The sequence below is a fragment of the Alligator sinensis genome, unplaced genomic scaffold (genome assembly GCF_000455745.1).
Source record: "Alligator sinensis unplaced genomic scaffold, ASM45574v1 scaffold434_1, whole genome shotgun sequence".
Taxonomy (NCBI): Eukaryota; Metazoa; Chordata; order Crocodylia; family Alligatoridae; genus Alligator; species Alligator sinensis.
Window position 1 is genome coordinate 2,015,748 of NW_005841994.1, and position 27,828 is coordinate 2,043,575.

The 27,828-nt window shown below is 42.7% G+C and overlaps 1 protein-coding gene across 3 annotated transcripts in view; it reads left to right on the plus strand.

The window, feature by feature from the left end:
• ZCCHC7 (zinc finger CCHC-type containing 7) overlaps positions 1–27,828 on the plus strand; it is a 204,129-nt gene that overhangs the window by 112,701 nt on the left and 63,600 nt on the right. For 2 of the 3 annotated variants that reach the window (XM_025201417.1, XM_006021452.3), the window contains 3 exons: positions 13,046–13,089; positions 15,374–15,496; positions 17,006–17,176. In XM_025201417.1, coding sequence (XP_025057202.1) covers positions 13,046–13,089; positions 15,374–15,496; positions 17,006–17,176 — 338 coding nt within the window. The remainder of the gene's footprint in view (positions 1–13,045; positions 13,090–15,373; positions 15,497–17,005; positions 17,177–27,828) is intronic. The other variant, XM_025201418.1, reaches the window with a different exon arrangement.

A 27,828-nucleotide genomic window follows, 5' to 3' on the forward strand; every position in this document is an offset into this window, starting at 1 on the left:
AGAGCATCTATAACAGAATACAGAAAACAGGTGGAAAATGATGCTTATTTATATAATGTAAAAACACACAGTATATGTGTATAAACATGTTCATCTATATATAATATTGCATTATCTATTCTCTTCAGGAATGTGAAATTCTATAAATTCACTGTTTTGTTTTATCTTCTCCATATTTTTATTTCCCATTACACACATACGTGCACTCCCATGCTCACACATACATGCACGCACAAAATGGAAAAGAAAAAAGCAACAGCTAGAAAACTGTAAACTGGTTATACTGGACAAAATATGCAGCAGTACTAAACATCTAAAAAGTGATAAACGTGGCTTTATGTATTAGCACTTGGCAATTTTTTGTATTTAAAAAAAGACTACTTTAAATATCAAAAGCAAGCATCTCCATTTGGATTAAACACTCAATGCATGTGTATTAAACCTCAGGACTTGTGAGCTTCTTGAAAATCCCATCTTTAGCCCTGCAGTGGGCCCCAACAGAACATGCTGCCTAGGGATTATAAATACCATGTCATAGCCCCCAACTGTCAGACTTTTCTTCTCTGGCAATGACAGTTAAAGTCTACTCCCATGGGTAATGAGTTGCTTAAGTTTGTTTAAAGTTATTTTAAGAGGTCTTGAATTAATTTTTTTCATATTTATGTGGAGGATAGTCAGGCTTTGGGCTTGTAAAAAAAACTTTGTATTTGCTCTTGGCGAGTATTTTTTACACTTGAAACAAAACGTTGTATTTTGATTCATTTCAGTGTAGACAGAGTTTTCATATTTATTTTCTGTGGATTGGGCCTGTTAATGGCTTTAATGAATACCATACTGCATCAAAATAAAGCTGCTGAAGAGAAATTGTCACTATGTTAATGACTGTGATCAGAGCACAGGTCACAGAGTACTGATAAAAAATGTGAGAAAAGAGAGTTAGTACATTTTTGCTGTTGTGGAAGGAAGGGACATTTTGTCTTTGTCATAGGAAAATTTGTCAAATTGGACTTCTGTCAACTATGGCATTAACTGATTACTTGCTGGGAATTTATGGATCTCTTTTTCAAAGTCCTCTGTTTTAAAGGGACATTGACATGTAATCTATTCCAACAGCAGGTGTCTTCTTTTAAGTAAATTATCTTTTTCTTATCAGAACAAAAGTTGAGAAATCCCTTGAAGTGTCTAAGAAAATAGTCTTTAAGGCAATTGATTCCAGTTTTTCTCCAGAAATTGTTCTAATTCAGAATGACTAAACAGTGTACACAGAATTTCATCCACTGTTGCTTCTCTGCATCACTTACCCTTGGTTTACTGCTTAGAGGTGTTTAAGTTTAAATGCCAGTGCCTGCCATATAATTTTTGTTCTCATTAATTACTATTAGAGTTTGGGAAATCAGAAATGTAGGATTGGCTCTGCGTTCAGTGTTTTGAAATAAGTCATAAAAGCTGTCAGTGACTAAACATGCAGAAGTATTTAGGCCTATAGATGCCTCCATTCATCCATCTACACTTCAGTGCATTATTTAAATGCATTACCTGAATTAAATTTGGTGTAGGCATCTCTTGAATGCAGACCTTGAGTGGAGCAAGCAACAGGGCTAGTACAATCTACATATTGATCTTTCCATGTCTCAAAGGAAGACATTGTTAATACAGATTTCAATCTGTAATATGTGTGTATTTGAATACATTCTACTGCAACAGAAATATTATCTTCTAGGAAATGGTATTTGCTTGACTCCAACATGAGGTTTTCTTCCTGATTTCAACATAGTGGGGGAAAGTACCCCCTTGGATTCGAATACAAGGCAGCTACTGGGGCCCCGGTTCTGGCCTTGACTTGGGCTCAGGGTCATAGTTAGAGCCACTGCCACTAAGCCACATGCTGCCTCTGCCCTCGCACCTGCCCCCCTGCCGTCTCCCGCTGCCTCTGTCCCACCCCCTAACCTCCTGCTTCCACTTACCCTCTGTCATGGCTCCAGCTCCAGCCCCATTTTGGCTGAAGGCCCAGAGCACATTGTAGCTCTAGCCTGTGCCTAGCCAGGAAGCAGGGGTCGCAGCTTTGAGCAGGCAGCTGCGGGGAGGAAAAGGTGTAGGGGAAACTGGTGACTGGGGGGTATGTTATGGGGGACGGGACAGGCAAGGGGCAAAATTCAGGGCATTTGGCTCCCCTACTACCTATACCCTACCACTTGCCCCCTGCCAGTGCTTGCTCTGCTGCAGTGGTGAGGGGACAAATTTAAGATTATCCTCCAATAAGTAGGTTCTGTACATGAAAAATAACACATTTATAAAATTTCTATGTATAAAATTGAATTATTGGGAAGTTGCCTTAAATTGGAAATCATCTTGGATTCAGGTAAATATGGTAATTTGGCTTTTTTGTTCAAAGCATAACCAAAATATATGTAATTTTTAAATGTATGAAAATTAGGGAGCAAGTAAATAAAAAGGCATCATGAAGCCTTGTTCTTTCACCTGTTGCCTTGTTTGTGTTCTGCATTTTAGATGTGCTCCGTATCATGCATAGGCGGTATTATTTGTGTTCTATTTAGAATGTGAGCTCCTGGGGATTTTTTTCCCCCTATACAGTGCCAAATATATTGTTGGTGGGGATGGAGATGGTATGTCTGTTCTTCACAACCAGAAAACTGTTATTTGGTTATATTGGGCAAACAGAATATGCAGCTGAGATCAAGTTCAGATTTGTTTGATTTCTTTGTATATCTGCATCACCAGTTAGATCAGTAAGTATATTTTTCCTGATACCTGGGAAAGCTGCAACACTTAAATTTAAAGATCTTGTCTGATTCCTTCACTTTTTTCTAAAAACAAGTTATATAAAACAATCAGGAAATTCAGCACAGAAAATTCCATTATAATGCCATTTGAATCACTGCAGGGCAAGCAAATTATTTCCCTATTCAGAAACACTAGTAATTTGCAAGACTGCATAACAATAAACTATTCCTACTTTATATCATCTTTAAGGGCTTCATCTCTGCCCATTTTGTGTTTTTATTTACATTGTGAAAATGTCCAAAGGGCCTAATGAATTAGGCAGCAATCAGATTTATTGAGGGCAATGCCCATCACAGACAGCTTACATGTATTATTAATTAAGATGATATTATAAATTAAATTTTAAAAGAATTTACGATTTTGATACAATTTTAAAACCAGGGTTGCTTACATCTATCTTACCATCAAGTGTAAAAACAGGTTTTTCCTCTTATTTTAGGAAATAAGTTATTTTTACAATTAATGCACAAATGCCATGGAATATTATTACACATGGTGTTGCAAAAGAAACTCAATATACAGAAGCTTTTTTTTAAGACACTGGAAATGCAGTTAGTCTTAGGCTAAGGTTAATCTCAGCAAAGTGGTATCACATCTCTGCAAAGTGGGCTGAACTGTAATATAAAAAGTGTCGCTTTCCCCAGGGCTTTAGAAGTTAGACCAAGCAGCATGCTTGACTGCAAGGGTGACCAAGGGGTGGCTTCTTCAAATCCCCAGATCATCAGTGATGATAGAATAGATAAAGTAGTAGTGAACAGTTGTCACTCAGCCTAAGCATATTTTCTCTGTCATCAGAACCCACTGTTCCATCAGGCTTGGAACTCCTAGATTTTTTTCACCTTCAAGTTTCTGAGTCAAACAAGTTTCAGGGGGGGTTTTCTCCCCAAAGCCAGTTTTCACGTTAAGGCCCCCTGTGGGTCGGTTTGTGAAATGCATCGATCCTGACTTTGCTGCCTGGTACTCTTTTTCCATTCTCAAAGGCAAAGGATTTCTCAGCAGTTCCCCAAGATTTTTTTCCCATGCTCTGCCTCCCTACCAGTGCTATAGCAAAGTGGAGAGGGGGGGAGCCAAAGTGAAGGGGCGCCAACAGGCACTGCCCAGCTGGGAGTGAGATGGAGCCGTGAGCAGCTTGTATGGGGGGGTGCAGGGATGTGGGGAGGGCAGCTGCCTGGGCTCCCTACTGTGTGCACTTCTGGGCAAGCATGGGGGGGCATGTGCCCCCCTGGATCTGTGCACAGGATGAGGGCAGGCTGCCACTGTGTGCTTCATCCCGGGTGCCAAACTTCCTTGCCACAGTACTGCTCCCTGCTTAGATTCACGATCTTCTGGCTCCCAGATGAATGTATCTAACAGTAGGCTACACTGCATATATTGGAAGGGTTTTTTCCATCAATATCTACTGATATTCTTTCTGTATGTAATTTGCAACAGCACACTAATTTATGTGTGGTTCAGCAACTTTTATACTGCTGTGTCGTGGAACTGGTTCTTAGTTCTGAGCACTGGAGCAGGCCAGTAACATACACTTTGTATGAATACTGTCCACAGTTTTTCCTCTAGTGCCTGTCAGAGTAAATAAATGTAATATATCATTTTCTAAAATAGGCCATGAGGTAGAAGAGAGAGATCTTTGATATCCTGTGACCAAATAATCCTAAATTTACACCACAGATTTGTACCCCGGCTCCTGAACTGGTATCTTATACTGATTGGAATAAGTATGTGAATTTTAGCAAAGGTTGAAAATTTGGCTTTATGACACTTAAGCCTTAACTGCGGTAGTATGATGCACCATCGTGTGACTCTGTGTATTATTTCAGAGTAATTGAAGTGTAATTGATTATAAAAGACTTTCACACACTTGTTAGTTTCATCTAAGCACTGTATGTGCAGCATCATGTTTTCTCTGCCCCCTTTTCCTTCCTTAAAGTTGATTAGAATGTTCGTTTCATATGGTATACACATATGTATACACAGATTTGAAGTGAAAAAGTTTACTTAGTTAAAAAATAAATAAGTAAATACACAATTATATAGATTTTCCCATCCAAATATATGAATGAATGAAACATAAGGAAAGAAAATAAATTTACATTTTGATAACTGAAGATGAGAAAAATCTTAAGATGAAAAACCAAACTAAAAATACATTTATTGAAAATAAAAGTAAATGAGTTATAAAGAAAACTCATGTTCTGGGGAATTTTACTGATATCTTGTTAAAAATAAAGTGTCAGTTAAGTAACAGTTGATGTTTTGGGACATTTGCTTAATAAAGATGATGGGAGGTCTACAGGGAGGTTAGTCAAATGTTTAAAAAAAATTAATAACTTTTTACTGAGACACCATGTTTTGTTTAAAAAAAAAAAAAAAGTCTTTTCTCAGAAGTGAAAAAGTTGCCAAAATATATCATATATACAGTGTAAATCATATAATTTCCAAAATGTTTGTGCATAATAATATACAATGGATAAAATGAAGACAACTCTTTCAAATAAATTAGTTTAAAGAGCTACATTATGGTTGTACAGTTATCATCATAGCAAAGCTTGTGAATCAACCTGTCAAAAAAGCATACTAGGAAATGTCTGGATGGTTGGGGAAAAGGGTGTAGGATAAGAACAAAAGGGCAGGAATTAAAATAGAGTTTGAATATTGTTATTCCTAAAAAAAAATGTGGGGTTGGTTTTTGCACGTTTCCACATACAAAAATTACCATTTTTGGAACCATTATCTTCATTTCAATCCAACATTTTGTGTGGTTCCTTTAAAGAAAAACCCTACTGTTTCTCTCAGAACTTCAAATTAACTGGTATAATCAAATTAGAAATGTTTGTTCTGGTTTGGCTGCCAAATGAACACCTATCCACCTCATCTACTTTTGCCCTTTCTAAGCGACTCTGGCCAATGAGTACCTCCGAACTGCTGTATGGGAGGTAAGGAGCCAAGGGCAATTGTTGGGAGAAATAAAAATATCAACTTCCTTGCTTCTTAGGAGTTCCAAGCAGATGTAATTTAGTTTGTGAAAGAGAGGGATTTTTTTTTTCCACTGTTCCTCTCTTACTTGCACCCTCCAACATTTAAGGTATAGTAAGTTCTGATTCTGATGCTTTATCCCCAACTTCCATACTCAGTAGCTACTTGATGCCCCTTTCCTGCAAGATTTTGTCCAATCTCTTTTTGAATCTGGCTAAACTGTCAGCTTCCACAACATCTGGTGGCAATGAGTTCCACGCTTTCCTTGCATGTTGTGTGAAAAAGAACTTCCCTTTGTTAGTTTTAAACTTACTACCTACTAGTTTCATTTCGTGACCCCTAGTTCTTGCATTGGGAGAGATAGTAAATAACAAATCCCTATTTACTTTCTCTTTGCCATTTAGTATTTTGTAAATGCTTATCATGTCCCCTCCTCAAGCATCACTTTTCTAGACTGAATAGGCCTAGCCTCTTTAGTCACTCCTCACATGGAAGCCTCTCCGTACCACTAATCATCTTTGTTGCCCTTCTCTGTACCGTCTCTAGTTCTTCTATATCCTTTTTGAGGTGTGGGGACCAGAACTGGACATGTTACTCAAGGTGTGGATGCACCATCAATTTGTAGAGAGGCATGGGGATGCCTTTCAGGTTTGCTTACTGTTCCCTTGTTAATAATCCCTAGTATACGACTAACTTGTCTTTATCAGAAACTTGCAATCGTGTCTTGCAATAAATGTATCTAAGTTAAACAGAAACACTGTATATACTTGAATCCAAGATGAGAGGGCTTTTTTCCTAATCAACATGCAGGGGGGGAAGAGGGGGAGCCTTGTCTTGGATTCAAGTCTAGGGCTGGAGCTGGGTGGCTTGCACAGTGAGAAAGGGTGCGCACAGAGCGGGGAAACTGTACAGGGGGGAGTATGTGGATGAGACCATGCCCTGGTGGGGGGTGCACAGGGGGGAGACCTGTAGTGTGTAGAATCCAGTGCTTTTGTAAAATATAAAAGATATTAGTTAATGCTCTTTTTATTTCCTGTCTGATAACAGTAAAACAGCAATCTGTATGCAGTGAGCTTTGAGACGTACATAGCCACCAAAATACTCTGCAGCTTTCCTAAACTCAAATTTTAATTTATTTGTAAGTGATTTTTTTGAGGATGTACATTAATCTATCTAGTGTTCAATGATTAATATAGTGAATATGCCAGCCAGTAATGATATATTCCCTGCCTCAAAATACTGTAAATTTTTTTGCATAATCACAAAAACAACACCAGGAATTTAACTTGAATCCAAATTATTCATAGATTGTTAGGGGCTGGAAGGTACCTCACAGATCATCAGGTCCTGTCCTCCCCCCCCTTTCTCCCCCCCCTCCCCAGCTCTAGACATGAAGACAACTGGGGTCATGTGACCCCAGTGAGGTAACTGTCCAGTTTTAATTAGTTAAAATACACATCCAGAAAAAGAAAACATGCTTTAATTTGGTCCAGAAATTGGTTCCAGTTTAACACAGACTGCAGTAGGCTTTGGTTTTATTAACATTTTTTTTCATTATCAAGAAATGTTAATAAAATCAAGGCCATGTGGTAAACTGTACCTAATTTCTGCAGCACTTCACCTGGTAAATCTGTAGCAATTTAGTTTAGTAAGGGACAATTTTATTGGAATAACAATCAATATAGCTTTTGTTTTCTGATCCTTTCAGTTTCATTTTCTGAAATGCCAGGTATTCCTGTTACTGTATCTTAGAAGTTGGCTTCTATAGCTAGAATTTGACAGGTAGGTAGTGGAACTTGAGGGGATTGGCTCCATGAGGAGATGGCTTGATTTTGCAGAGTGATCAGGGGTGAAGTGGTTAGCGATACTGGACCAGAACTTCAAACAATTTAATGTGTGCTTCATGTCTCTGGTCACATGATTTTCAGTGCAACTGTGTGTGCACATAGCTGCTTTGTAGGATTGGGGCTCACTTTTCATCATTTATTACCCTTAGGTTTTCAGAATCAACAGCTTATTAAGGCAAAGAAAACCATTCTAAAAGGTTAGAGCTATTGTTTGAAGCTGTTTTCAGACAAAACTGTACCAGTTTAGAGCAGGGGTGTCAAATGGGTGGCCCACAGAGCTGTGTTGTCTGACCCCAAGGCCTTACAGAAGGGTAGGACAAAAGGGGCAAGACCTGCTACCAAAATCTGGATCACAGAGACCTGCTGCATACATGTGTTTGCACTGGGGGGGGGATGAGCAATGCCTCTCCCTACCCCCATGTTAACTGCTGCCTCTCACTCTGCTGCTGCTGTTGCTGCCACATCCAGATGCGTCTCATGAGGAACTTCACAGTCTAGATCCAGCTCACAAGTAGTGGGGAGTTTGACACCCCTGGTTTTACAAGGTACCATATTTTCTCAAGTACAACACATGTTTTAAAATCTAAAATCAGCCCCCCCTCGCCCCCCCAAATTGGGGTACATGTATTAAGTGGGAAGGCTGAATTTCTGCCCTGAATAAAAGCACTCCACTTTAATTTTTCTGCTGTAGTGCAGCAGCTCTGGTATTACTATTCAGGCAGCTGAGGGAGTCAATGACAGGTAGGTAGTGGAACTTGAAGGGGTTGGCTCCATGAGGAGATGGCTTGATTTTGCAGAGTGATCAGGGGTGACAACTTAATGTCTTGTTGTTGTAATGGTTTATGGCTCTAGAGGTGTAAATGAGGGTCTCTTCTTTTAATGGTCTTAATCTTCCACTAATCAGGCTAATGTTTCTTAGGGCAATTTTGCTGGATGCTAGAGTACCTGGTGTTTTCTCCTATTTCACAGCTCTTTAGCTCTTTCAAAATCATAGGTCCACCCATGGAGACAGATCTTCAGGCAAGATTTTAGTTAAGCAAGGAAAGACAGGGTAAGTCAGTTGAAGATTAGCTGCATCTGTTCTCTGCCACCATAAAGTTCGAAAAATCTTTTTTTCTTAATTTTGCATTTCAAAACCTAGGAGTATATTGTATTCAGGGGCATGTTAAATGTGAGAAAATATGATATATGTGTGTATCTATATGTAGTGTGTGTGTGTGTGTGTGTGCATGTAATAGGTGTAGGGGTGTAGGTTGTAGCCGTGTTGGTCTAAGGACATAGGCAGACAAGGTTCCTTGGGTGAATCTGATATCTTTTATTAGACCAACCCAAATAGTTGGAGAATAGTTATTAAGCAAGCTTTCGGGTTCAAAAACCCTCGTCAGGCTAAGGAAGTTTCAACAGTTGGTGTGTGCTCTTCCTGGATGTGTGCTCTTCCTGGAAAAGTAAAGAAGCCAGAGGCTGGGCTGGGGATTTTTTGCTGTTGAGTTTGGCTTCTTTCTTTTTCATGTTGTGCAGTTTCCATTTCAGATGGCTAAAGTGTACACACGCATACAGATTTATATTTAAGTTTCTCTGTAGAAGTGTAGGGACTAAGATACATTTCTTATATGAGGGCTGAGATTCTGAAGCACCATTCTGGAATTAGGATCTATGTCAAGTTCTATAGCCAGGACAAATGGAAGTACTCAGATGCCTGAAGTTAAGCAGATGTTTGAGAAATTTGCTAGATTGAGACCAGAGCATTCAATATCTTGCAGGACTAAATCCATAATTAGGATTGTGTTTTATACATGGAGAACAATACTTATAAATAGGGACTTGCGTAATTTGCAGCAAGATAAAGCCATTTTCCGAGTTTGCTTGCAGCAGAAAGGGCTGTTTTCATGGGCATTTCCTAGTGGCCCCACCCCTCATTACTGATTGGCAGAGAGACCTCACCCCTCACTGCTGATTGGCGGAGAGGCCCCTCCATCACCTCAGACAGTCAGTAAGTCTCATGTACAAGAGAGTGACTGTAGGGATTGCCACATTGTCTAAGTATTGCAGTAGGATTGGGAAATTCTAAAACGGCATAGTTTATGAGTAATTATATGGATAATATGTTAGGTTTGTGGGGGGGTTGATTTCACAGGAAATTACAACCAATGGAATATTTCCTAGCGATCACAGTTACCATATGTGCAGAAACGGCAAAACCACAAATTAAGTAGGTCCCTCCTTATAAAACCTCTGATCTTGAAAAGTATGAGACATTGGTGGGTGTGGGTGTGGTAGTGCCTTTTTTGTCTTTTGGGTAGTTGTTAGATTTTAACTGTAGCGATTATTGTTTCACAGATCAGAATATTATGTTCTGAAATATTAAAGTATGTTAAGCATAGTCAGTAATATTTCAAGCTTTTGGCCTTTTAGATAATTTAATCTAACATGTTTCATAAAAATCAGAATCACAGACTACATAAGGTATAGTTTGTATTGACTGTGATTCACCATTTTTTGTTGTGGTTGTTTTCTTGGTTAATAACCAGAAATGTCTCTCAGCGTGTTTTGTTTGTGATCGAGTTTCCATAAGAGACTTTTGGGTATTAATAAATATATATAAGTTCTCAACTGTATACCTGAAGGTACATGTTTTGGTACAGATTAAATATGAAAATAAAGTTTTTGTTGCCAAAGAAAAGAATGCTAAGGACGTAGATACTAGATATGCACTATATTTGTACTCAAATGGTATCACTATCTGTATTTTTAAGAGTGTAGCTCATGATTTATGGGCTATTTGTATGGACAGTCTTTGCTCTGCTGTTTTATTCTGCATGTTACCAGTTGGGCTAGTAGCACTGTCTGTTACTAAAGTTTTAAAAGACCTTGCAAGTGCTTGTAATTTTGCCCAACTTTAACCCTTTATGTGTGGGATCAAAAACATTTTTGGAACAGGAAGCCTTTTTAGAGCTTAACTCCCAAGTGCAGGCCATATCCATCCCAGCCTGTGCTGCTGCATTGCTGTTGCCATGGCGGCTTCCTGCTGCACAGATGAAGGCCTCCCACTGTTGAAATGCCACCAAACTCCCCCAGCTCTGCAGGCTGGATCCAGCTCACAGATCACAAAAAAGTTCCCTGATCCCTGATTTAGGTGATTTTTCTAGTCTGGTGTCAACTTCAGGCTAATTTTTTGGAAAATTTCTGCCAAGATGATTCAGTTGTTTCTGAGTATAAAGCTAGGGGAAAATGCATGGTTTTATACATTTTTAATTCTTTTAACCTTCCTTTGAAAAGCTCTAGTACCATCCATGCTTTAGAGTAGATAGTTGAGATATGGAAGTAGGTAGGTTTTGTGCCAGGGCTCTGCTTTTCACAACCTCCATGAAAGGCTGACTACATTTTGGTTAGGGTATAGTATATGCTCAGCAAAGAATTCTTCAATTCTAGCAGTTAACTTTTTCCAAAGATTATATCTGCACTGTGTGTGTTTCAGGCTAGAACTGAGCAGGACTTTTTTCTGCATTTGCAGCTGAAAACCAGGCAAGCCTTGGTGTAAATGCATCTGTAGAGATCAGATCTGAAACCAGGGAGAACTGTCTCTGTTATGTTCCCAGTGACCACCTGCCAAGTTGTATGAAGGAGGAAGCAGCCTGATTTGGCCTCTTTGTGCTTATCATATATTATTTTTAGCACACGATTCCTGCCTCTGTTGGGTGCCCAGAATGGATGGTGATTACTTATTGAGCAACTATTCAGTGTTTTGCTTTCTCCTTTTCAGTGCGTGGCCCCATGACTTATGTACAGCACACTACATAAACCCTGTCCTGAAAACAGAGGCTGCTTGCAGACATTAAAGCACTTTTTGGGGGTTTGGGGTTTTTTTTTTTTTACCACATTACTTTAACCCAGTTCTGTAGCATCTGTAAAGATCAGGTGCTTCAGCAAGGCTTTTTTGGTGCTTTTAGCTAATAGCTAATTCAATCAGCTATTAGATAAAAGCACCAAAAAAGCCCCATTAAAACACCCAATCTTTACAGACGTCAGGCGAGCCGGGTTGAAGTAAAGCGCTACCTCTTCTGGGCATGTGCGGGTCTCAGTGCGGGAACATGCTAAGTTCCTTATATTACAAATGGAAAATTATAGCACAAGTTAAGGTCAAAGTATTCATTGTGGGTTTCTGTGAATGACTTCTCTGTAGCTAGATTTCATATTATATATGTTTGTCAAATTTTGGGCGGGGCAGGGTTTAGCACAGACTTCTGTTGCTCACAAGAATATGTAGATAATTTAGCAATTGAAACCTTTTCTTATTTCCCTGTTAATGGACTGGAATGCTGCAGTCAAAGGATGGTTGAAATTCTGTATATACCTCAGTTTTTGTTTATTGCTTAGAAACACAAACACTGGACTGGAAAAGGCCCCTTGGCCTATCAAGTCAAGTCCCCTGCATTTACAGACACCCTGTGATGGTGGTGATGATATTTTTGAGTATCATTACAACTACTAGTCATCTCGACTGAGATGGGGGGCCTCACTGTCTTAGATGCTCTATAAATACAAAAGATTTCTGTACACACACACACACACACACACACACACACACACACACACACACACACACGAGCCCATCTTTGAGATTCTAATATAGTTAAAATGAGCAACTCCTTTCGTGTGGATTCAATTTTAACAGTATGAAAAGATCATTATACTGCTACCTTATACAAAAAAAGGGGAGTAAACGATGGTAGTTCATGGTGACCTTAGACTTGTATAACTATTTACAACAGCAGTTCTTCTAATATAATTGTTTTAGCTTCAGAATAACTCCCCTAACTAGAAACATTTGACTGTTACAAAATGTGTGTGGCTATAGTGAAAAAGAGTTATTGGCCCAAAGAGCTTGGAATCTTAGCTTGTGAATTAGCTATTGCATTTTGTTCTGCCAGGCAACAAGCAAGGGATGGTGTGCTAGAGTAGCAACTGCTCACAGCTTCATAAAAGAAAAAAATGATATTTTTGTGTTGTATTAGCTTTATATGTCCCAAGCTGCCAGAGGCTGGTTAGACTAGCCAGGGACTTTCCAAAGGTTGTGGCTCTTCATGTGCTGTGACAGATCACAGTTACATTCATATTAATGCAACAAATTTAGTACTTCCACATTTCTGATTTCTCATTATGTATTCATGCCAAATGACTTTGGGGTTGAATAAAACACACACATGACTGTGGGCAAGTGTCAGTTTTGTGGTGGGTTAAATTTGGTATCAAATGGATTGATAATGTGCTTTACTGAAACTGAAATGAGCATTTCGTATTATGTGTTTCTACAGTCAGGTCTAATCTCTTCCCTTGCACTGATTATATAGAGAAACCCTGTGCTTGAATTGAGAAAATAAGTTTAGCACATCAATAGATTTATATATTTATTTGTTTTGCAGGAGAAAGTGGAGTGAACTGGTCCATCAGTGACAAAGATTTGGAGGTAATGTAGCCTACCAAGTTGTTTTATGTATTATTCATTTTCTGAAGATGGGGCATAACCTTATTAACTTAAGTCTTTATAATAGATCTATAATCCTTCACTGAAAAAATATACTTGGAAAAAAAATTCAAGTGTCAAGTGTTTCTGTGTCTCTCTCTCTCCAGTCTTTATTTATACGAATGGTTAAATGAAAAGAAAATCATTGCTTTTTAGGAATATATCTGCCCCTGCTTCTTGAAATTATTAAAATTTGAAGTAATAATTCTTTATTAACATCATAATCACTTCCTGCAGCAACCAACTCTGATGTCAGAAACAGATGATATCAGATGCGGAGTTTCCAGAAAGAGTAGAAGAACTCTGAAAAATAATATTTTTTATTTCCTGCAGATATTTTTAGCAATAAAAAGAGAATATATATTATCAGAATGAATTATTTTGTTTAAAGATAACACTGAGTTAGAAGTAGTTCTCTTAGCTAATATGGTCCTTCTGCTTTGAGAATTGGGATTCTAGAAATCAGCAGAAGAGGAAAGCCTTAAATTTAAAAATAGCTGTGCTTTTGGGGCTTAATTGATGTTTCAAAAACAGCTGACAACTATTACCTCCAAGAGTAACTGCTTCCTAAGGAAACTCCTATGTATAATATATTTCTTCTGCTTTTGTTTCAAGTCATATTCCTTCTTCCAACACACCACAGCACTTCCAGACTTTTCCATTCTTCCCCCTCTTCGTTGCTGCAACAGCATGAATGAAAGCATGGGTGACTGGTGCCGCCTTAGTCAGGGGGGGTCATGTGCCCCCCCCCAGTGACCAGACCGTGGTCAGTCTCACTAACTGGGGGCAGGGGGGACCCTGTGGCCAATCTCACTGATGGGGGAGGAATCCCCCCACGGCTGATCATGAAGCAGCCAGAGCACTCCCACTCCCCAGCTGGTTCTCAGAGTGGGGGCACCAGCACTCACTCCTGTCCCCCGTCCCCCCCCCACCTGTCGCCTAAGCAGCACCCCCGTGCATCCCCTACACATCACCACTGCATGAAAGTGAAGTTTGTGGCTTCATCTGAAAAATATAGATCAAGTGAAATCAGAATGACACAAATGCCGCATCTCTGTTAGGCCTCTTGAAGTTGTAATTTTCATATGTAATTTAGCATGTTCTATTCAGGCTTTGAGAGATCTTTGCTACCACAGCAGCAGGTGAAAGCTTCTGAGGGAGGGAGAAGTTCATTTGCCAAAGCAGAGACCCTTCCTGAAGCAGTCCTGGAAAAGAACGAAGATGAGTAGATATTTCTTCATGACTGCCATGGCACTGAACCTAGGTCCTCTCTTCCCTTGCTGCCTCTAGTGCTGATGAATATTTCCTGGCAGCTAAGACTTCCTGTGATAACTTTGTTTCTCATCTCAGAAGCATACCCCCACACTGCTAAAGAGAGGTTCTTAGGATATTTTCTACTGCTCTTTCAGCTTAGACATCTCCACAAAACTGACTGTGGGTCTTCAGCTTGCTTGCACTTCTGCAGGCAGAACAGAATTTGGCAATCACCTGCAGCACTTGCAAAAGATGCTCCAGAGGCCAAGAGTGTGTTATAGAGATTTTTGAAGGGCAAGGGCCAATTTCTTCCTTCTCACATGAGTGTTCAGTAATGTTTCCATAATTGGATGACTTCAGCTTTCTGCCTAGTGTGGGACAGTTGCTCCTCTGCACCAGTCCTAGTTGTTTGCTCAAAATCCTGTTTTAAAACCAAACAAACAAACAGATGTTTACTTGTACTAAAGAGAGGCGTTTCTCTGAAGATTTCATATGAGGTCATGGGGCTTCTGCAGGCTCACTACAAAATGTTTACAAAATGTAGGTTTGATTCATCTGCTCAAAGCATTACATTTCTTCTAACAAGCTGTATTTTCCTTTGCTGTATGGTAACCTGTGTTTGCAATTAATGTTGACTGAACTTGCAGTTTAGGAAAAACTGTAGATTATCCTGAAAGGGTGAAGCCTATTGAACTGCACTGAGATGCTCAAAGGAAGGCAAGCCTTCACAATGATTGATTTTATTTAACCAAAAAATGTCTCATTATAAATCAGTTATTTAGTATCATGTAGGTCAAAGTTTAAGAGACTAGAACTATCCACTTCAAAACTGAATGGTTGATAACTAGATTTACAGTACTAGATTTCAAACTGAACATGCCAGCATTGATGCTTACAAAACTCCAGTTCAGTAAGGGCTAACATACAAAAGCTCAAGTAATAAACACATCCCTTTTTCTTGTTGTTTCCCTAGGCACAGATCTGTAACTATCCGTCTCTGAGGCGTAACAACAGATACTATGCGACAGACAAAAATGTTACCTGTAGAAATTGCAATAAACAGGGCCATTTGTCCAAAAACTGCCCTACTCCAAAGGTAAATGGCACCTTTTGATTACTCAGCAAACTCAGCTGCTAGTTCTTTGATTGCCAATTAACTCTTGGATTTCTAGTAAACCCTTCATATCAAGGGTTTATCTTTAGAGCCTACAATTTGTTCTAGGTTGAAATGTGGTAATTAAGTGTTTTAGAAGAGATAAATTTACTTTTATAAAGATAAACACTTTTATTTGTGGTGTTAAGTGTTGTGAATTTTGTATGAAGGAAAAAAACTGCCAATGAATAGAGATAAAAATAAAGGTAAGCACAATGCAAGGTCACAGTGTCCTTGTCATAAAACAGTTTTAACTGCAAAATATTGTTTTATGTTGTACGAAATCTTGAAGAAAAAGAACCAAAGGAAAGAGGAACAATCCATGGCAAATGAAAGAAACAAGAATACCTAGAGACTTTGCAAACTGCCCTGGAAAAAGTCGCTTTAATTTACCTTCCTTTGCAGAGAAAATTTGAAATTAAACATCACCTTAAACCTGCTCACATTTAAACCAAAAAATCTAAGAAAGCTTCTACCTGAGCCATTCAACTTCAGGACTTTTTTTTTTTTTTTTTTTTTAACTATTTTGTAAATATTCAGAATTTATGGTAGTGTCTGCTGAGCCTGAATTTACCATTCCCAGCATGAGAGACTGCAAAAGCTCCACGCACGTTACAGACCTCACACGTACCAAGGCTGTTCCCTATTCTAAGCTTAAGGATGTGCCTATGTGAAGCCAATTTCTCAGTGACTGAGTTTGTGGCTTCATCCCTCCCAACTGCCATTTAAGCCCCTGGAATGACGACAGATTCAGTCATTGGGGAAATTGGTTTAAAGAGACACAGCCAGAGCCTCAGAGTAGACTTCTGATAATTTATTTTTGTTACTCCGTAAATGTACGTATAATCATATACGTGAATCATAAGATATATACATCCACTTCAACAGCATACGTAATATCAATGAAATATTGCAGTTCATTACGTTGCAGATAATACAGCGTGTCATTGACATATAGCTTTTGCATTTTTAAAACTCTGTTTAAAAAAGGAAATATAATCCATCTTGAGTTTTGGTATCACATCTTTCATACAAATTGTATCCAAAATTTGCACATGCATTGTTTAAGTGATGAAAAAGATTTTGATTGATCAATCTTGGATTTATTCAGTGAACAATATGAGTGTATACAGTATTTTTGATATATAACAAAAATCTGGTCCCCAGCCCAGAAAGCACAAAATCTTGTTCAGAAAAGTGCTGTATTTGGAATTGTAGCTGTAGCTTTTATTCTCCATTTTTTATGATATGTCTTGAATGTCTTGATGAAAGGTACTAAACTTGCAATTTACAGTTTGTGAGGGGGTGGTATATATTACATTACATGCATTATTATTTGTGGCGTTCCTCCTCTTCCAACTTTTTGGTTTGTTTCACTTGTTAAGGTGATTTAAGTTGTTGTAATCATATAAAATTTCTGCCTAAGATTCTTCTGTCCATATTTCTCCTTAGAAAATGCCTCCTTGTTGCCTCTGCTCAGAAAGAGGTCACTTACAAAACACCTGCCCAGCACGGTTTTGTTTAAATTGCTGTTTGCCTGGACACTACTCTAAGGAATGCCTTGAGAGGGCTTATTGGAGTAAGCGTTGTAATCGCTGTGATATGAAAGGCCATTACGCTGATGTGAGTATGACGTTGCATAAAGATTTGCCCATGTGTGCCTCCCTTGGCAATTCTTATGAATGGCAGAGGGCAGGGTAGATTTGTACCTTATAGACTAAAACAGAGATGTATAGGATAAACTTTTGAGCCTCAGCTCATTTCAGATGCTATAGGTTAAGGATGTCAAAACTCAGTGTTCTAACCGCCAGCATCCATTTTTTACGTTTTCTACATATTAAAATACTATGCATGTATGTATAGGCAAATACTTGTGTAATAGCTAAGTATATAGCATCATAATTTACATGAGGAATTAGTTCAGATTTGAGCAAACTGACCTTTAAGCCCTGCTGTTGGCTGTGGTCTGGTTTTGTTTGTATGATCGTTACATGCTCACTTAGATTTTTTTTTTGTTCCATTTGTAGTTACTGAACAAGCATAGTAAAGAAGGTCAATGAAATTATCAGTGAGCCTTTTGCAGTGTATATAGTGAGATGATGTCTTTATTTTACTCATTACTTTTGTTATCAAGAGTTGAAAATTTACTGTATTTACTCAAATATAAGATGGCCGTAAATATAAGATGACCACCCAGTAATTACACTCTATAAACAGTAAAAGCTCTGTTATCTGGCATCCCCCGGGAATGGGGGATGCCAGAATACAAAATATGCCGGTTAATTGAGCGGCCTGGGCCACCGCTTCTCCCGCTGTGTCTGAGGTGTCCTTCCACACACCCCGCCACAGGCCCTACAGGCCCCACGGGGCAGGGAGGCGGGCCCCACACAGCCTATTATGCCCCCGGGCCGTAGGGGGTCGGCAGCTCAAGCTGCTTTGCCCCCAGCCGTTGGGGCTCGGAGAAACCAGAAGTGCCACAGTGGGCACTTCCGGTTTTACTTTATCTTACAAGCCAGCATGCTGGTTAATTGAGCATGCCGGCTTGTAAGATGCCAGTTACCGGAGCTTTTACTGTATGAAAAATGTATTAATTTATTATAATTTTCCAGGTATAGAATCTAATTCTTAGACTCTAATTAGCTCAGCATTGCTCTGTATTTGTGTGTACTCCAAATACCACCCCCCCCCCCCCCCCACACACACACACACACACACACACAGGATCCATGTGTTAATTATCCCCCAATTCATGATTGGAACTGGGTGTTCTTGTCACAAGTCCTGGGATGCTCCAAAAATTGATATGCAGATGAGGCACAAGGCATCCTGGTCTGGCTCCACTTCGTGGATGTCAGGGCCACAGTAATCCATTTGCAGTAAGCTAAGAGGAGGGATGACAGAGAGATTCTGGATGAACTGGTTGGGGTCCTATTTGCTGATATTTGTCTGTTGAAGAAATAGGCATCATTCCAAACAGGAAAGAAAGGCACAGCTTAGCCATGGAGTGAAGAGGAAGCTGAAATGTATTCAGTGTAGTGGATCACCATGACTTGAAAAAGAATCAGTGCTGGGGGTAACTGCCTGCAATGGGCACTAGCACCTATTTTATTCAGATGGGTTGCACTTACCTATCCTTGTGGTATGTTCCCACCAATATGTTTGCCCAATATGGACCATGTGTATTATAGTCATGTACAGTATTGGCTGCATTTTAATTCCATAAATGATTTTCATAAACAGAGCTTTTGGCAGCAGTTTTATGATAGACATTGTATTTAATGAGGCTTCCTTGTATGTGAATGTGAGATGAGACGTGTTTTCCCCCATGCTGATTGAGGGAAGGTGCGCCCGGCTCCCTGCTGCTGCGCACACTCTCATGGTGGGGGGGAGGGAAAACCCATGCCCCACAAATCTGTGTGTAGGGTGGGCTCCACACTGCCTTTGCAATGTGTCCCCTGCATGTGCAGCAGCAGTGAGGGGCACAACCCCGTGCTGCCAGCCCCACTGTTGCTACACAGGCAAGGGACAGTTGCCAGGGCAGCACAAAGCGTGCAGCTGCAGAGATCCCTGCATGGTCCTGTTGTGCCCTGAAGCCCCGAGTTGCACTCACTAGGCTGTGGAGATCCTGGAGGAGGGCAGCAGGGTACAAACCTGAGCCTGCAGCAGGCAGCCTGCACCCTCCCACACCCTGCACAGATCTGGGGGGCCCAGGTCCCCCTGCCCCCTGGGAGTGCACATAGTGGTGGGGAGCTTCTCCCCCAACCGAAGCCCACAGCAGACAGGCAGCAGGGACGAGCCAGGCTCAGATCTGCTGCAGTAGCTGCCACTTCCTGCCATGGGCAGGGGGCTGTAGACCTAGGTCCCTGGCCCCATGTCCCCGGCTGCCAGGGTTCCCCCCTAGCAGAGCTGGTGGAGGGCAGGGGGCTGTGGATGGGGAGCAAGGGGCACTTGCAGGGCTGTGGGGCAGAGTCAGGGACACAAGCAGGGGTGGGGAGTGAGGTACCAGCAGGGTGGGGGGGGAGTGAGGCACTAGCAGGACCCAGGGGGCTTTGGGGGGAGTGAGGGGCATCAGCAGGACTGGGGAGGCTATGGGGAGGGGCCGAGTGAGGGGCCTTTCATTTTAATCACAGATTTTGGGGGTTTATCAGAGAATTTGTGATTTATTTATTTTTTGATCAGGGAAAACCAGGATTCCTGCACATTGATGACCCTTTTGGCTGATTAAAGCATGATAGTTGCAGGCTGTCACTGGGATTCTGTTTCACTGACATGGAAGACAAAGAAAAGTGTAGGAGAGGATGTGGGTGTGTCTGTGGATATGTGGGGTGTGGGTGGTTGTGGGGTTGTGTAGGGAGTGTGGCTGGGATGTGTGAGGTGATGTGGGTGCAGGGGGATCTGTGTGTATGGCAGTGTGAGGGGGGTGTGGGTACATGTGTATGGCAGGGTGTGTGTGTGTGGGACTCACCCTACAGACTCTCTCTCTCTCTCTCTCTCTCCACACACATCCCTCCCACTCCTGGCCCCAGGATACTGGCGCAGCCCCGTCCTCCCATGGTCTGGCGATGCAGCCAGGAGCCACATGGTGCTGGAGCATTGTGCATTCAGGACAGCAGGGAAATGGCTGGGCATGGGGCAGGGCTGTGCTAATGGGTCCTGCTGCTGGCTCCCCCTGTGTTCTACTGCCCCTGTGTCATCTTTGACAGGCAGCCAGGAGCAGATAAATATTAATTTTCTAAATTTTTTAGAGGCCCCACAGGCTGGATAGAATGGCCTGGTGGGACGGATCCAGCCCTTGGGCCATATTTTGCCTGCCCCTGAGATAAACCATACCTTGGTTTGGTATGGAGAGTGATCACGGTCATTTCATGCAGCAAGTGTATTGGAGTCTGAAAAAAGGAAATGCTGCACTTTTCTTTCCTGTGCAAATAGAGCTGAATGTATGCTTTTAAACAGTAGAATAGTAGTAACTTTAAAAGAAAGAGGTTTAAAACAACTCATTTAAATAAAACCTCTTATTTTTGCCTACTTTTTATTTATGTACATAAAATCTGTTCTTATGTGCGAGTTTGGATTTATATCACAATCAGCAACCCCATTTTTATATATGGGGTATGAAAAAAAAATGATGGTAATGAGATGAATTGTATGGCCCCCTCCACATGTACAAGGATGCTATATCTAGTGTAGGATAAATTTTATCAAGGAACTAAACAATCCTGCTGTCTTGCTAGTTTCAAATGTCAAAAAAGTGATATAGCATAAGGAGACCAACATTACTTATCTGAGACTTATTGACATCTTTGTCTTAATCCTCACAAGATATTAGTCAAGACTACACTAAATCCACTCATCAGTGCCATTCATTTTCACCACTGACATTCAGAAATGCACTGTGGTCACTTAGAAGATCAACACTACTTCTGCAAGTCAAGATGTGCAGTGGACATCTACTGCCAATCAAGTCTTTCCATCCCCCTACACCAGGTGCGGGCAGTGTCTGGCCTGTGGTGGGCTCTGTTTCCCAGCAGCCCCTGCCCACGTCGCTGTGGCTGATTTCCATGGAGACCCCAGGAAGGTCGGGGCCATGACAGCATAGGGTTGAGGTTTCCACAGAGACCAGCCCAAGCTGCGCTGACGAGGCTCATGGCTGGGCGGAGAGCTGCTCCAGGGCTGGGGCTGGGATTTTGAAGTGATGACAACATGGTCTGGAGCCAGGGCATAGTCATAATCTGCTGTATACAGGCAGTGGATCACGGCTCTGCCCCAGCTCCAGACCATGCTGTCACCGCCGCAAAATCCCAGCCCCACCCTGAAGCAGCTCGCCACCCAGCTGGGCACCCTGCCAGAGCTGCTTGGGCCAGTCTCCATGGAAATCCCAGTTCCACACTGTCACGGTCTCACCTGTCCTGGGGTCTCCATGGAAACCGGCCACAGAGACACAGGGGCTGCTGGGAAATGGAGTCTAGCCACCGGCTAGAACTGCTGTTCTACGCACCCCTGCTCTACATTGTACTATGTTGCCAGTGTACCATGACAAGAAAGAAAACATACTTGGAACAGATCTCAACTGCTTTGCCTCACCTAAATATACTTTTTTTCCTGAAATTTTAACAAGTGTCTGTCTGTTTCCAAAGTATCTTCTAACTGTTCCACTTCGACCCTGAAGTCTTCATTGTCAGACAAGAGTACAAAAAATGCCTTCTTCAGCAGTTGCACTTCAAGAGATGTTTGTCAAAGACATGCGGTTCATTCTTTTATCCTACTGTAGTGGTAGGCAAAATATGGCCCACCAGGAGATTTTATCTAGCCTGCAGGGCCCCTAAAAAAAATTTAGAAAATTAATATTTATCTTCCCCTGGCTGCCTGTCAAAGATGACAGGAGACGGGAGTGGTAGGACCCAGGGGAAGCCACAGCAGAACCCTGTAGCAGCAAGGCCTGCCCGCCCCCCAGCCAGAAGCCCCTGCCTAGCAGAGGCTACTGGCCTGGGACCACGGGGCTTGTTCGTGCCTGCGCCAAAGCGGGAAACTCAGGTAAGAAGGGGCAGGGAGGCAGGGGAGGACCACCGGCAATCGCTCCAGTCTTCGGGGCTGGGCCGGCTCTGCTCCTGCTGAGTTCTGCTGTCATGGTCATGTAGCCAGGAGCCGTGTGGTGCAGGAGCAGCTGGCAGGCAGAAAAAGTGGGGAAATCGGGGGCGGGAGGGAGGTGGAAGTGAGCGGGCAGGGGCAGGTGCTGACCAGCTCAGTAGCATGCGTGGGGAGCTCCCATATACACCCCACATACCCTCAAAACCTTCCTGCAAGCCTTACAGCCACACCCTCCCCCACACACACAATTACACACTCCACAAATACCACACACACCCACACACCCCCACAAACCCCCCATACCCACTCTACCTGCCGGGCCTCGAACATCCGATCTCATGCGGCCTTGGTCCGGGGGGCTGGTAGAAGGTGTCCTACGGTCTCCTGTAGGCCCGTGGGCTGCCATCTATCCCCTGAGTGACTTCCACCAATCTCTCCTGCCATGACTTTGAATGTTATACCAGTAGGGGAGGCCAACCACCCATGATTCAGCTGCAGCGGGGAGACCACCCAGCGGTAGTCCAGAGGGCTCTACCTCCCCTATACCCCGACCTCATGCCAACCTCCGGCAGGTCGTCAGATCTTCTTGGCTGTACCCCCAATGATGTTTGTCTTCCTTGGGACCCAGTGACTCAAGTGGCCCTATCACATTCTAGGACCTGCCTCCCGAGGTAACTAACTCAATCAGAAGTAGGGCTACAGAAAATTGCACCCTCCTGATTCAAACAGTTCCTACCTGGGACTCCAACTTCACTCTATGCTCAAACAAAAAAATGGAGGATCAAAGAAAAATTGGATACAGTGACATCCTGTCTATATCGCCTTGCCCTATCTCTCAGCCCTACCAAAAGGGGGAAAACTAAAGAAAGAAAAGACCAACGCAAATCTAGTGTGGGAGGACCTGATCGGTCCCTTTCCTCTACCCTTATGTTAGGGTGCCGGTATACCTTTCGCGCCCTCTGAACCTGCTGGGGTTTGGCCCGTCACGGTCAGCATAAACTGTGGCCCTTCGCCCCGGGTTGTTACAACTCTCCCTCTGCCCTGTGTGACACGGGCCACTGTTGTCCTTCTCCCCTGTAGGGAGTGCCCCATTTCCGCTATCCCGGGGTGTCTCTCCACGTATCCAGCTGCTCCTGGTGTTGTGGGCTGGCACCCAGCCTCTGGCCAGGCTGTACCTCAGCTTCCCTTGCTGCCCCATTCCATCTCTGCCCAGAGGGGAAGCCTCCTTTGCCTCCTGAGCTCCTCCAACACTCCTACCTCCGTTAGCAAGGAGAGCCTCCTCCGGCTCTGTCATCCCTCCGCCGATCCTGCCTCTGTCGGTGTAGGGAGCCTCTTCTGGCTCCCCTGTCTCTTCAGCACGTTGTTTCCCGTTGATGCAGAGAGCCCCTGCTGGCTCTCTCTCCCTTAGGGTGTTCCAGGCAACGTCCAGTGTCAGAGATTTCCCCGTCTCTGCTTCGCACTCCCCGCCATCTTCCCTGGTGGTACGCTTTATTCCCGCTGGCCGGTGATTGCCAGTGATGTCACCGGCCAGTTTCAGCTGGATAAAGGCACGGCTTATGACTCGTGCAGATTTCCTTTCTCCCTCCAGCTGTGTCGCGGGTCCTGCTGCTGCCGGTAAGTAACCTCTCTGAGTTATTTTTATATCTTTTCTCTTTTCGCTTTGTGCTCCCTGCCCCAGGGGTTCCCCATTTATTGTTGGGGTTCTTTCCCCCATTCTCCCCCGGATCACCCACCCACCCACCCACATCCCCACACATACCCACATCCCACACCCATCCATCCATACCCCCAGCATCCTTGCACACCCCACACAATATACAAGTGTAAGATACATGTTGAGCTATTATGCAATCACTTTTACGTATAAAGCATAAACGCACACAAGTCAAGACAAAAATCTATTTTTTAATTTAATTAAAATATATTATTATGGGTGTTTGAGTTTTAGTCTATAATTTGTTTTTTTCCCCTGTTCTAGGATGGCAAACCTTCTTCCCCAAAGGAGTACTTCCAGGGGCAAGGGGAGGGACTTCTGGTGGCAAAGGTCAGAGGTTAGGGGCAGGAGTTCTAGTCCCAAGATGGCGACCAGGGGGCAGAGCACCTGTCAAGCGGCAGGGCTACCCATGTGATGCTTGACAACTTGCCAAAGCTTGGTAAGCAGCCCTCCGCCCAAAATAAATGCCTGCCTCTGCCCTACTGGGTATTTGTTTCTATTAGGGTTTGTTCCCTCCAAGGTGAGCAGCACAGCAAAAGAAGCTTTTTCCATACGTTTTGTAGCTAGGCAGAACTGCAATGAAGACATGCATATGCCATCATGTTGTGTGGATTTTAGAGGCTTTATAACCTTTAATAGAAAGATATTTCTGGGCTTGAAAAACAGTCTGTTTTTCTTAAATACCAAAAACAATAGGTGTTATTGGCAGAATTTTTTTCTCAACATTGACTATTGGTGGGTAAAATAATGCAGAAAACCTTAGTAGGAGTGCAAAGTAGGATGTGAGCAGTTAAACAAGGCAATTAAAAATTTCAAGAATTCTGAAATCTTTTGTGATTTGGAAAAAGCATATTTTCTGTATAAAATGAACTACCAGGTAACCTTGAAGATCATATTGTAGACCTGCAAAATAAAGTAATATCTGTTTGGAAACATTGATAGACTAAATAGAACATAAAACTAAATAGAACATATTAGACTATAAATAGAATGTAAGAACATATGTAGTGCCGTACTGGGTCAGACTGTGATGGTCCATCTAAGCAGAAGCAGATAATAGAGGGAGAGCATTGAACTGGGTAGATTAGAGTGACCCTATTCCCTGTCCATTATCCTCCCTGACATCCACCATTATAGGTTTAGAGATGCCAAAGGAAACATCTCCACCTATTCTGTACAGCTATTAATAGATCTATCATCCTCATTGGCGACGCGTAGGGGGTGCATGCAGGTGAATGTGCACCCCCTGAGATTGACCGTGAACCCCTGGAAGCGCCAGCCACAAAACCAGAAGTGCCGGCAGAATTGCACCTCCAGTTTCACTGCTGGTGGTTCCAGGTTTGGCAATAGGCCACTGGGGGACCCACCCCCCTTCCCCTCAGTCAGCGATCGGCCACTGGGGGTTGCCCCCATTGGTGATCTGGTGCCCCCCAGACTTGGGAGGCATCAGTCGCCCATGATCATTCATACATTTATAAAGTCCCTTTTTCAACCAGCCCCATCTGCCTCTAACACCTCCTGTGACAAATGAATTCCATAAGTTAATTACACATGGCTTAAAAAAGGACTTTTTCTTGTTAGTTTTAAATATGTCATCTACGAATTTCAGTAAGACCTGCTCAGCTTCCCCAGCATCGCTTTTGTTCTGGGCACCAGATAAGGAAGAAGCAGGGGTGGGGGCAGGAGCTGCAGCTGGGAGAGAGGTGGTGGAGCTGCAGCTGGGCAGGAGCACCCACACCCAGGGTGGCAGCAGGTGCACAGAGTTCAGGTGGGCAGGGTGTTAGTGTAAGGGAGTGTGGGGAGGTGTGGAGACCCCCCCACACACTCCTCCCTTATGGAGCCCCACCCCCTGCTTCCTGTCAGAGTCCTGGGACACACATGGCAAGGGACAGTGAAGGCAGCTGGCTCCATTGCGCTGGGCTTCCCTTGGTAGCAGGTGACTGCTGGGAGCTGCACGTGCACCACCCGGAGCCCTGTGCAATAGAGGTGGGCCAGCCTTGTTCCACTCCTCGCAACCACATGCAGTGCTGGCTGGCTCTGCGTGCTGCCAGGCAGCAGAAACAGCATGGGCCACGAGTGCACCGCCAGCAGGGGCTCTATAATACGGGGAGGTGTGGGTGTGGGGTTCACCATACCCCTCATCCTCCCTCATACCCCACCAATGCCACACACCCACACCCTGCCCCCACAATCCCCCATATATACAACTCCCCAACACCCTATTGCCCCCACACACACCCCACACTCCATCACACATGCGCGCACACACACGCACACAATATAAGAGTAAGACTTTAATTTTGAGTTACTATGCAATCACCTCTGTATACAGTACACAAATACAAATCATGACAAAAATGTTTTTGTAAAAAAAATTGCAGTGTGTTATAGTAGGTATTTGATTTTAGTATATTATTTGGGTTTTTTCTGGTCCCAAGATGGCAACCAGGAGATGGGGCACCTGTCAAGGGGTGGGGCTACCCTTGTGGCCTGTGACAGCTCACCAAAACTCATTAAGTGGCCCTCCAGCCAAAATAATTGTCCGCTTCTGATCTACAATGACTCCAAGATCTCTTTCCTGAGTTTTAAGAGCTAGTTCAGAACCCAGCACTTGTGTTTACATATAGGTGAGGTTATTTTTCCCTTGGGGCACTGCCTTGCACTTTTTGACATTGAAATTCATCTCCCATTTTTTTGCCCACCTGTGTAGCGTGGTGAGATCTTTCTACAACTCCTCTTTGTCAGCTTGGGATTTGACTACCCAGAATGAAACCAAATGATTAGCATTATCACTTGTCAAAGCAAGGTTATTATAAGAAAATTGTTTTTATTTTTCAAGGAGTAGAATATACTCACAAGTTTGTTCAAATTTTTCCTTTCAAGTAGAACCATTAGTAGCCAGTGAAAAGTCAGATGTGTCTAAGTACAAATACAAACCAAGATAAAAAGACAAAGTACGCCATAAATAAGGAGCAGATTCTAGACCTATTTACAATAAATAGGGAGGCAGCTGTATCAAGGTATAAAGATACTAAGCAAAAGGAAAAGAGTATCCTGTGTCCATTGAAAGTCTTTTGCAAGAGCTTGTCACTCTCAGAACGAACTGTGAAGATACTAAAGCAAAATATACTTCCTGTTTTGCATAGATGTTTTGCAAGTGAAAGCAAGGAGCTACAAGAAGAGGAGTTCAAAATAAATATAATGGCATTGTTCTGAAACAAACTTTGGCAGGCTCCTCTTAGAAGCATAAAAATTCATCCAACTTTTATAACAGTTGGAATAATTGATTGTGAGTGAATTGTAGGCTTATATGGTAACATCTTTATAAAAAACATCATTTGTTAACACTACACATCAGTCTGGAAAAAATACTGTACATAGTATTGATGATGGTGATGATGATGATGAAGTGAGTGTTGCCACACACACATGTTGAAAGCATGAGGGCCAGAAAGTCAGCAACAAGTAGAATGGTCAATGTCAATAAGACCTTGGGCTCCTGAAGGAGGGCTGTGAGGGCATTCATAGATGATGTGGTTGGCCGTCTCAGCTTGAGCACCACAGCTGCAGCCAGCGTCATTGGAGAGGCCGCAAGAGTGCTTGCTTGCTTTAAACCATCCAACACCAGTTTTGAGATGGTTAAGAGCAGTACAGGCCCTGCAGGGCAGCTACCATCCTGAGGGGCAGAAGCTGGTGGTGAGGATAAAGTTTTTCAGTCACAGTTCTTGTGCAGTGTATTTCCTGCTCCACTGATGCGAGGTCCATGCTGTAGGTGACATACCGTCTGCAGATTCAATGAGCTTATTGACCTGAAGTGGAAAATGGGTTCCGAGACTTAAGGCAATAGTTGGTCTTTCTAGGCTGGAGTGCAAAGAATGGTCTGGATCTTTGGCTTTGAGGCTCAGGGCCAGGGTAAAAGCTTGTCTCCAGATGTCAGGGGGGAGAATGCCTGAGAGGACTGGTAAGCAGTCAACTA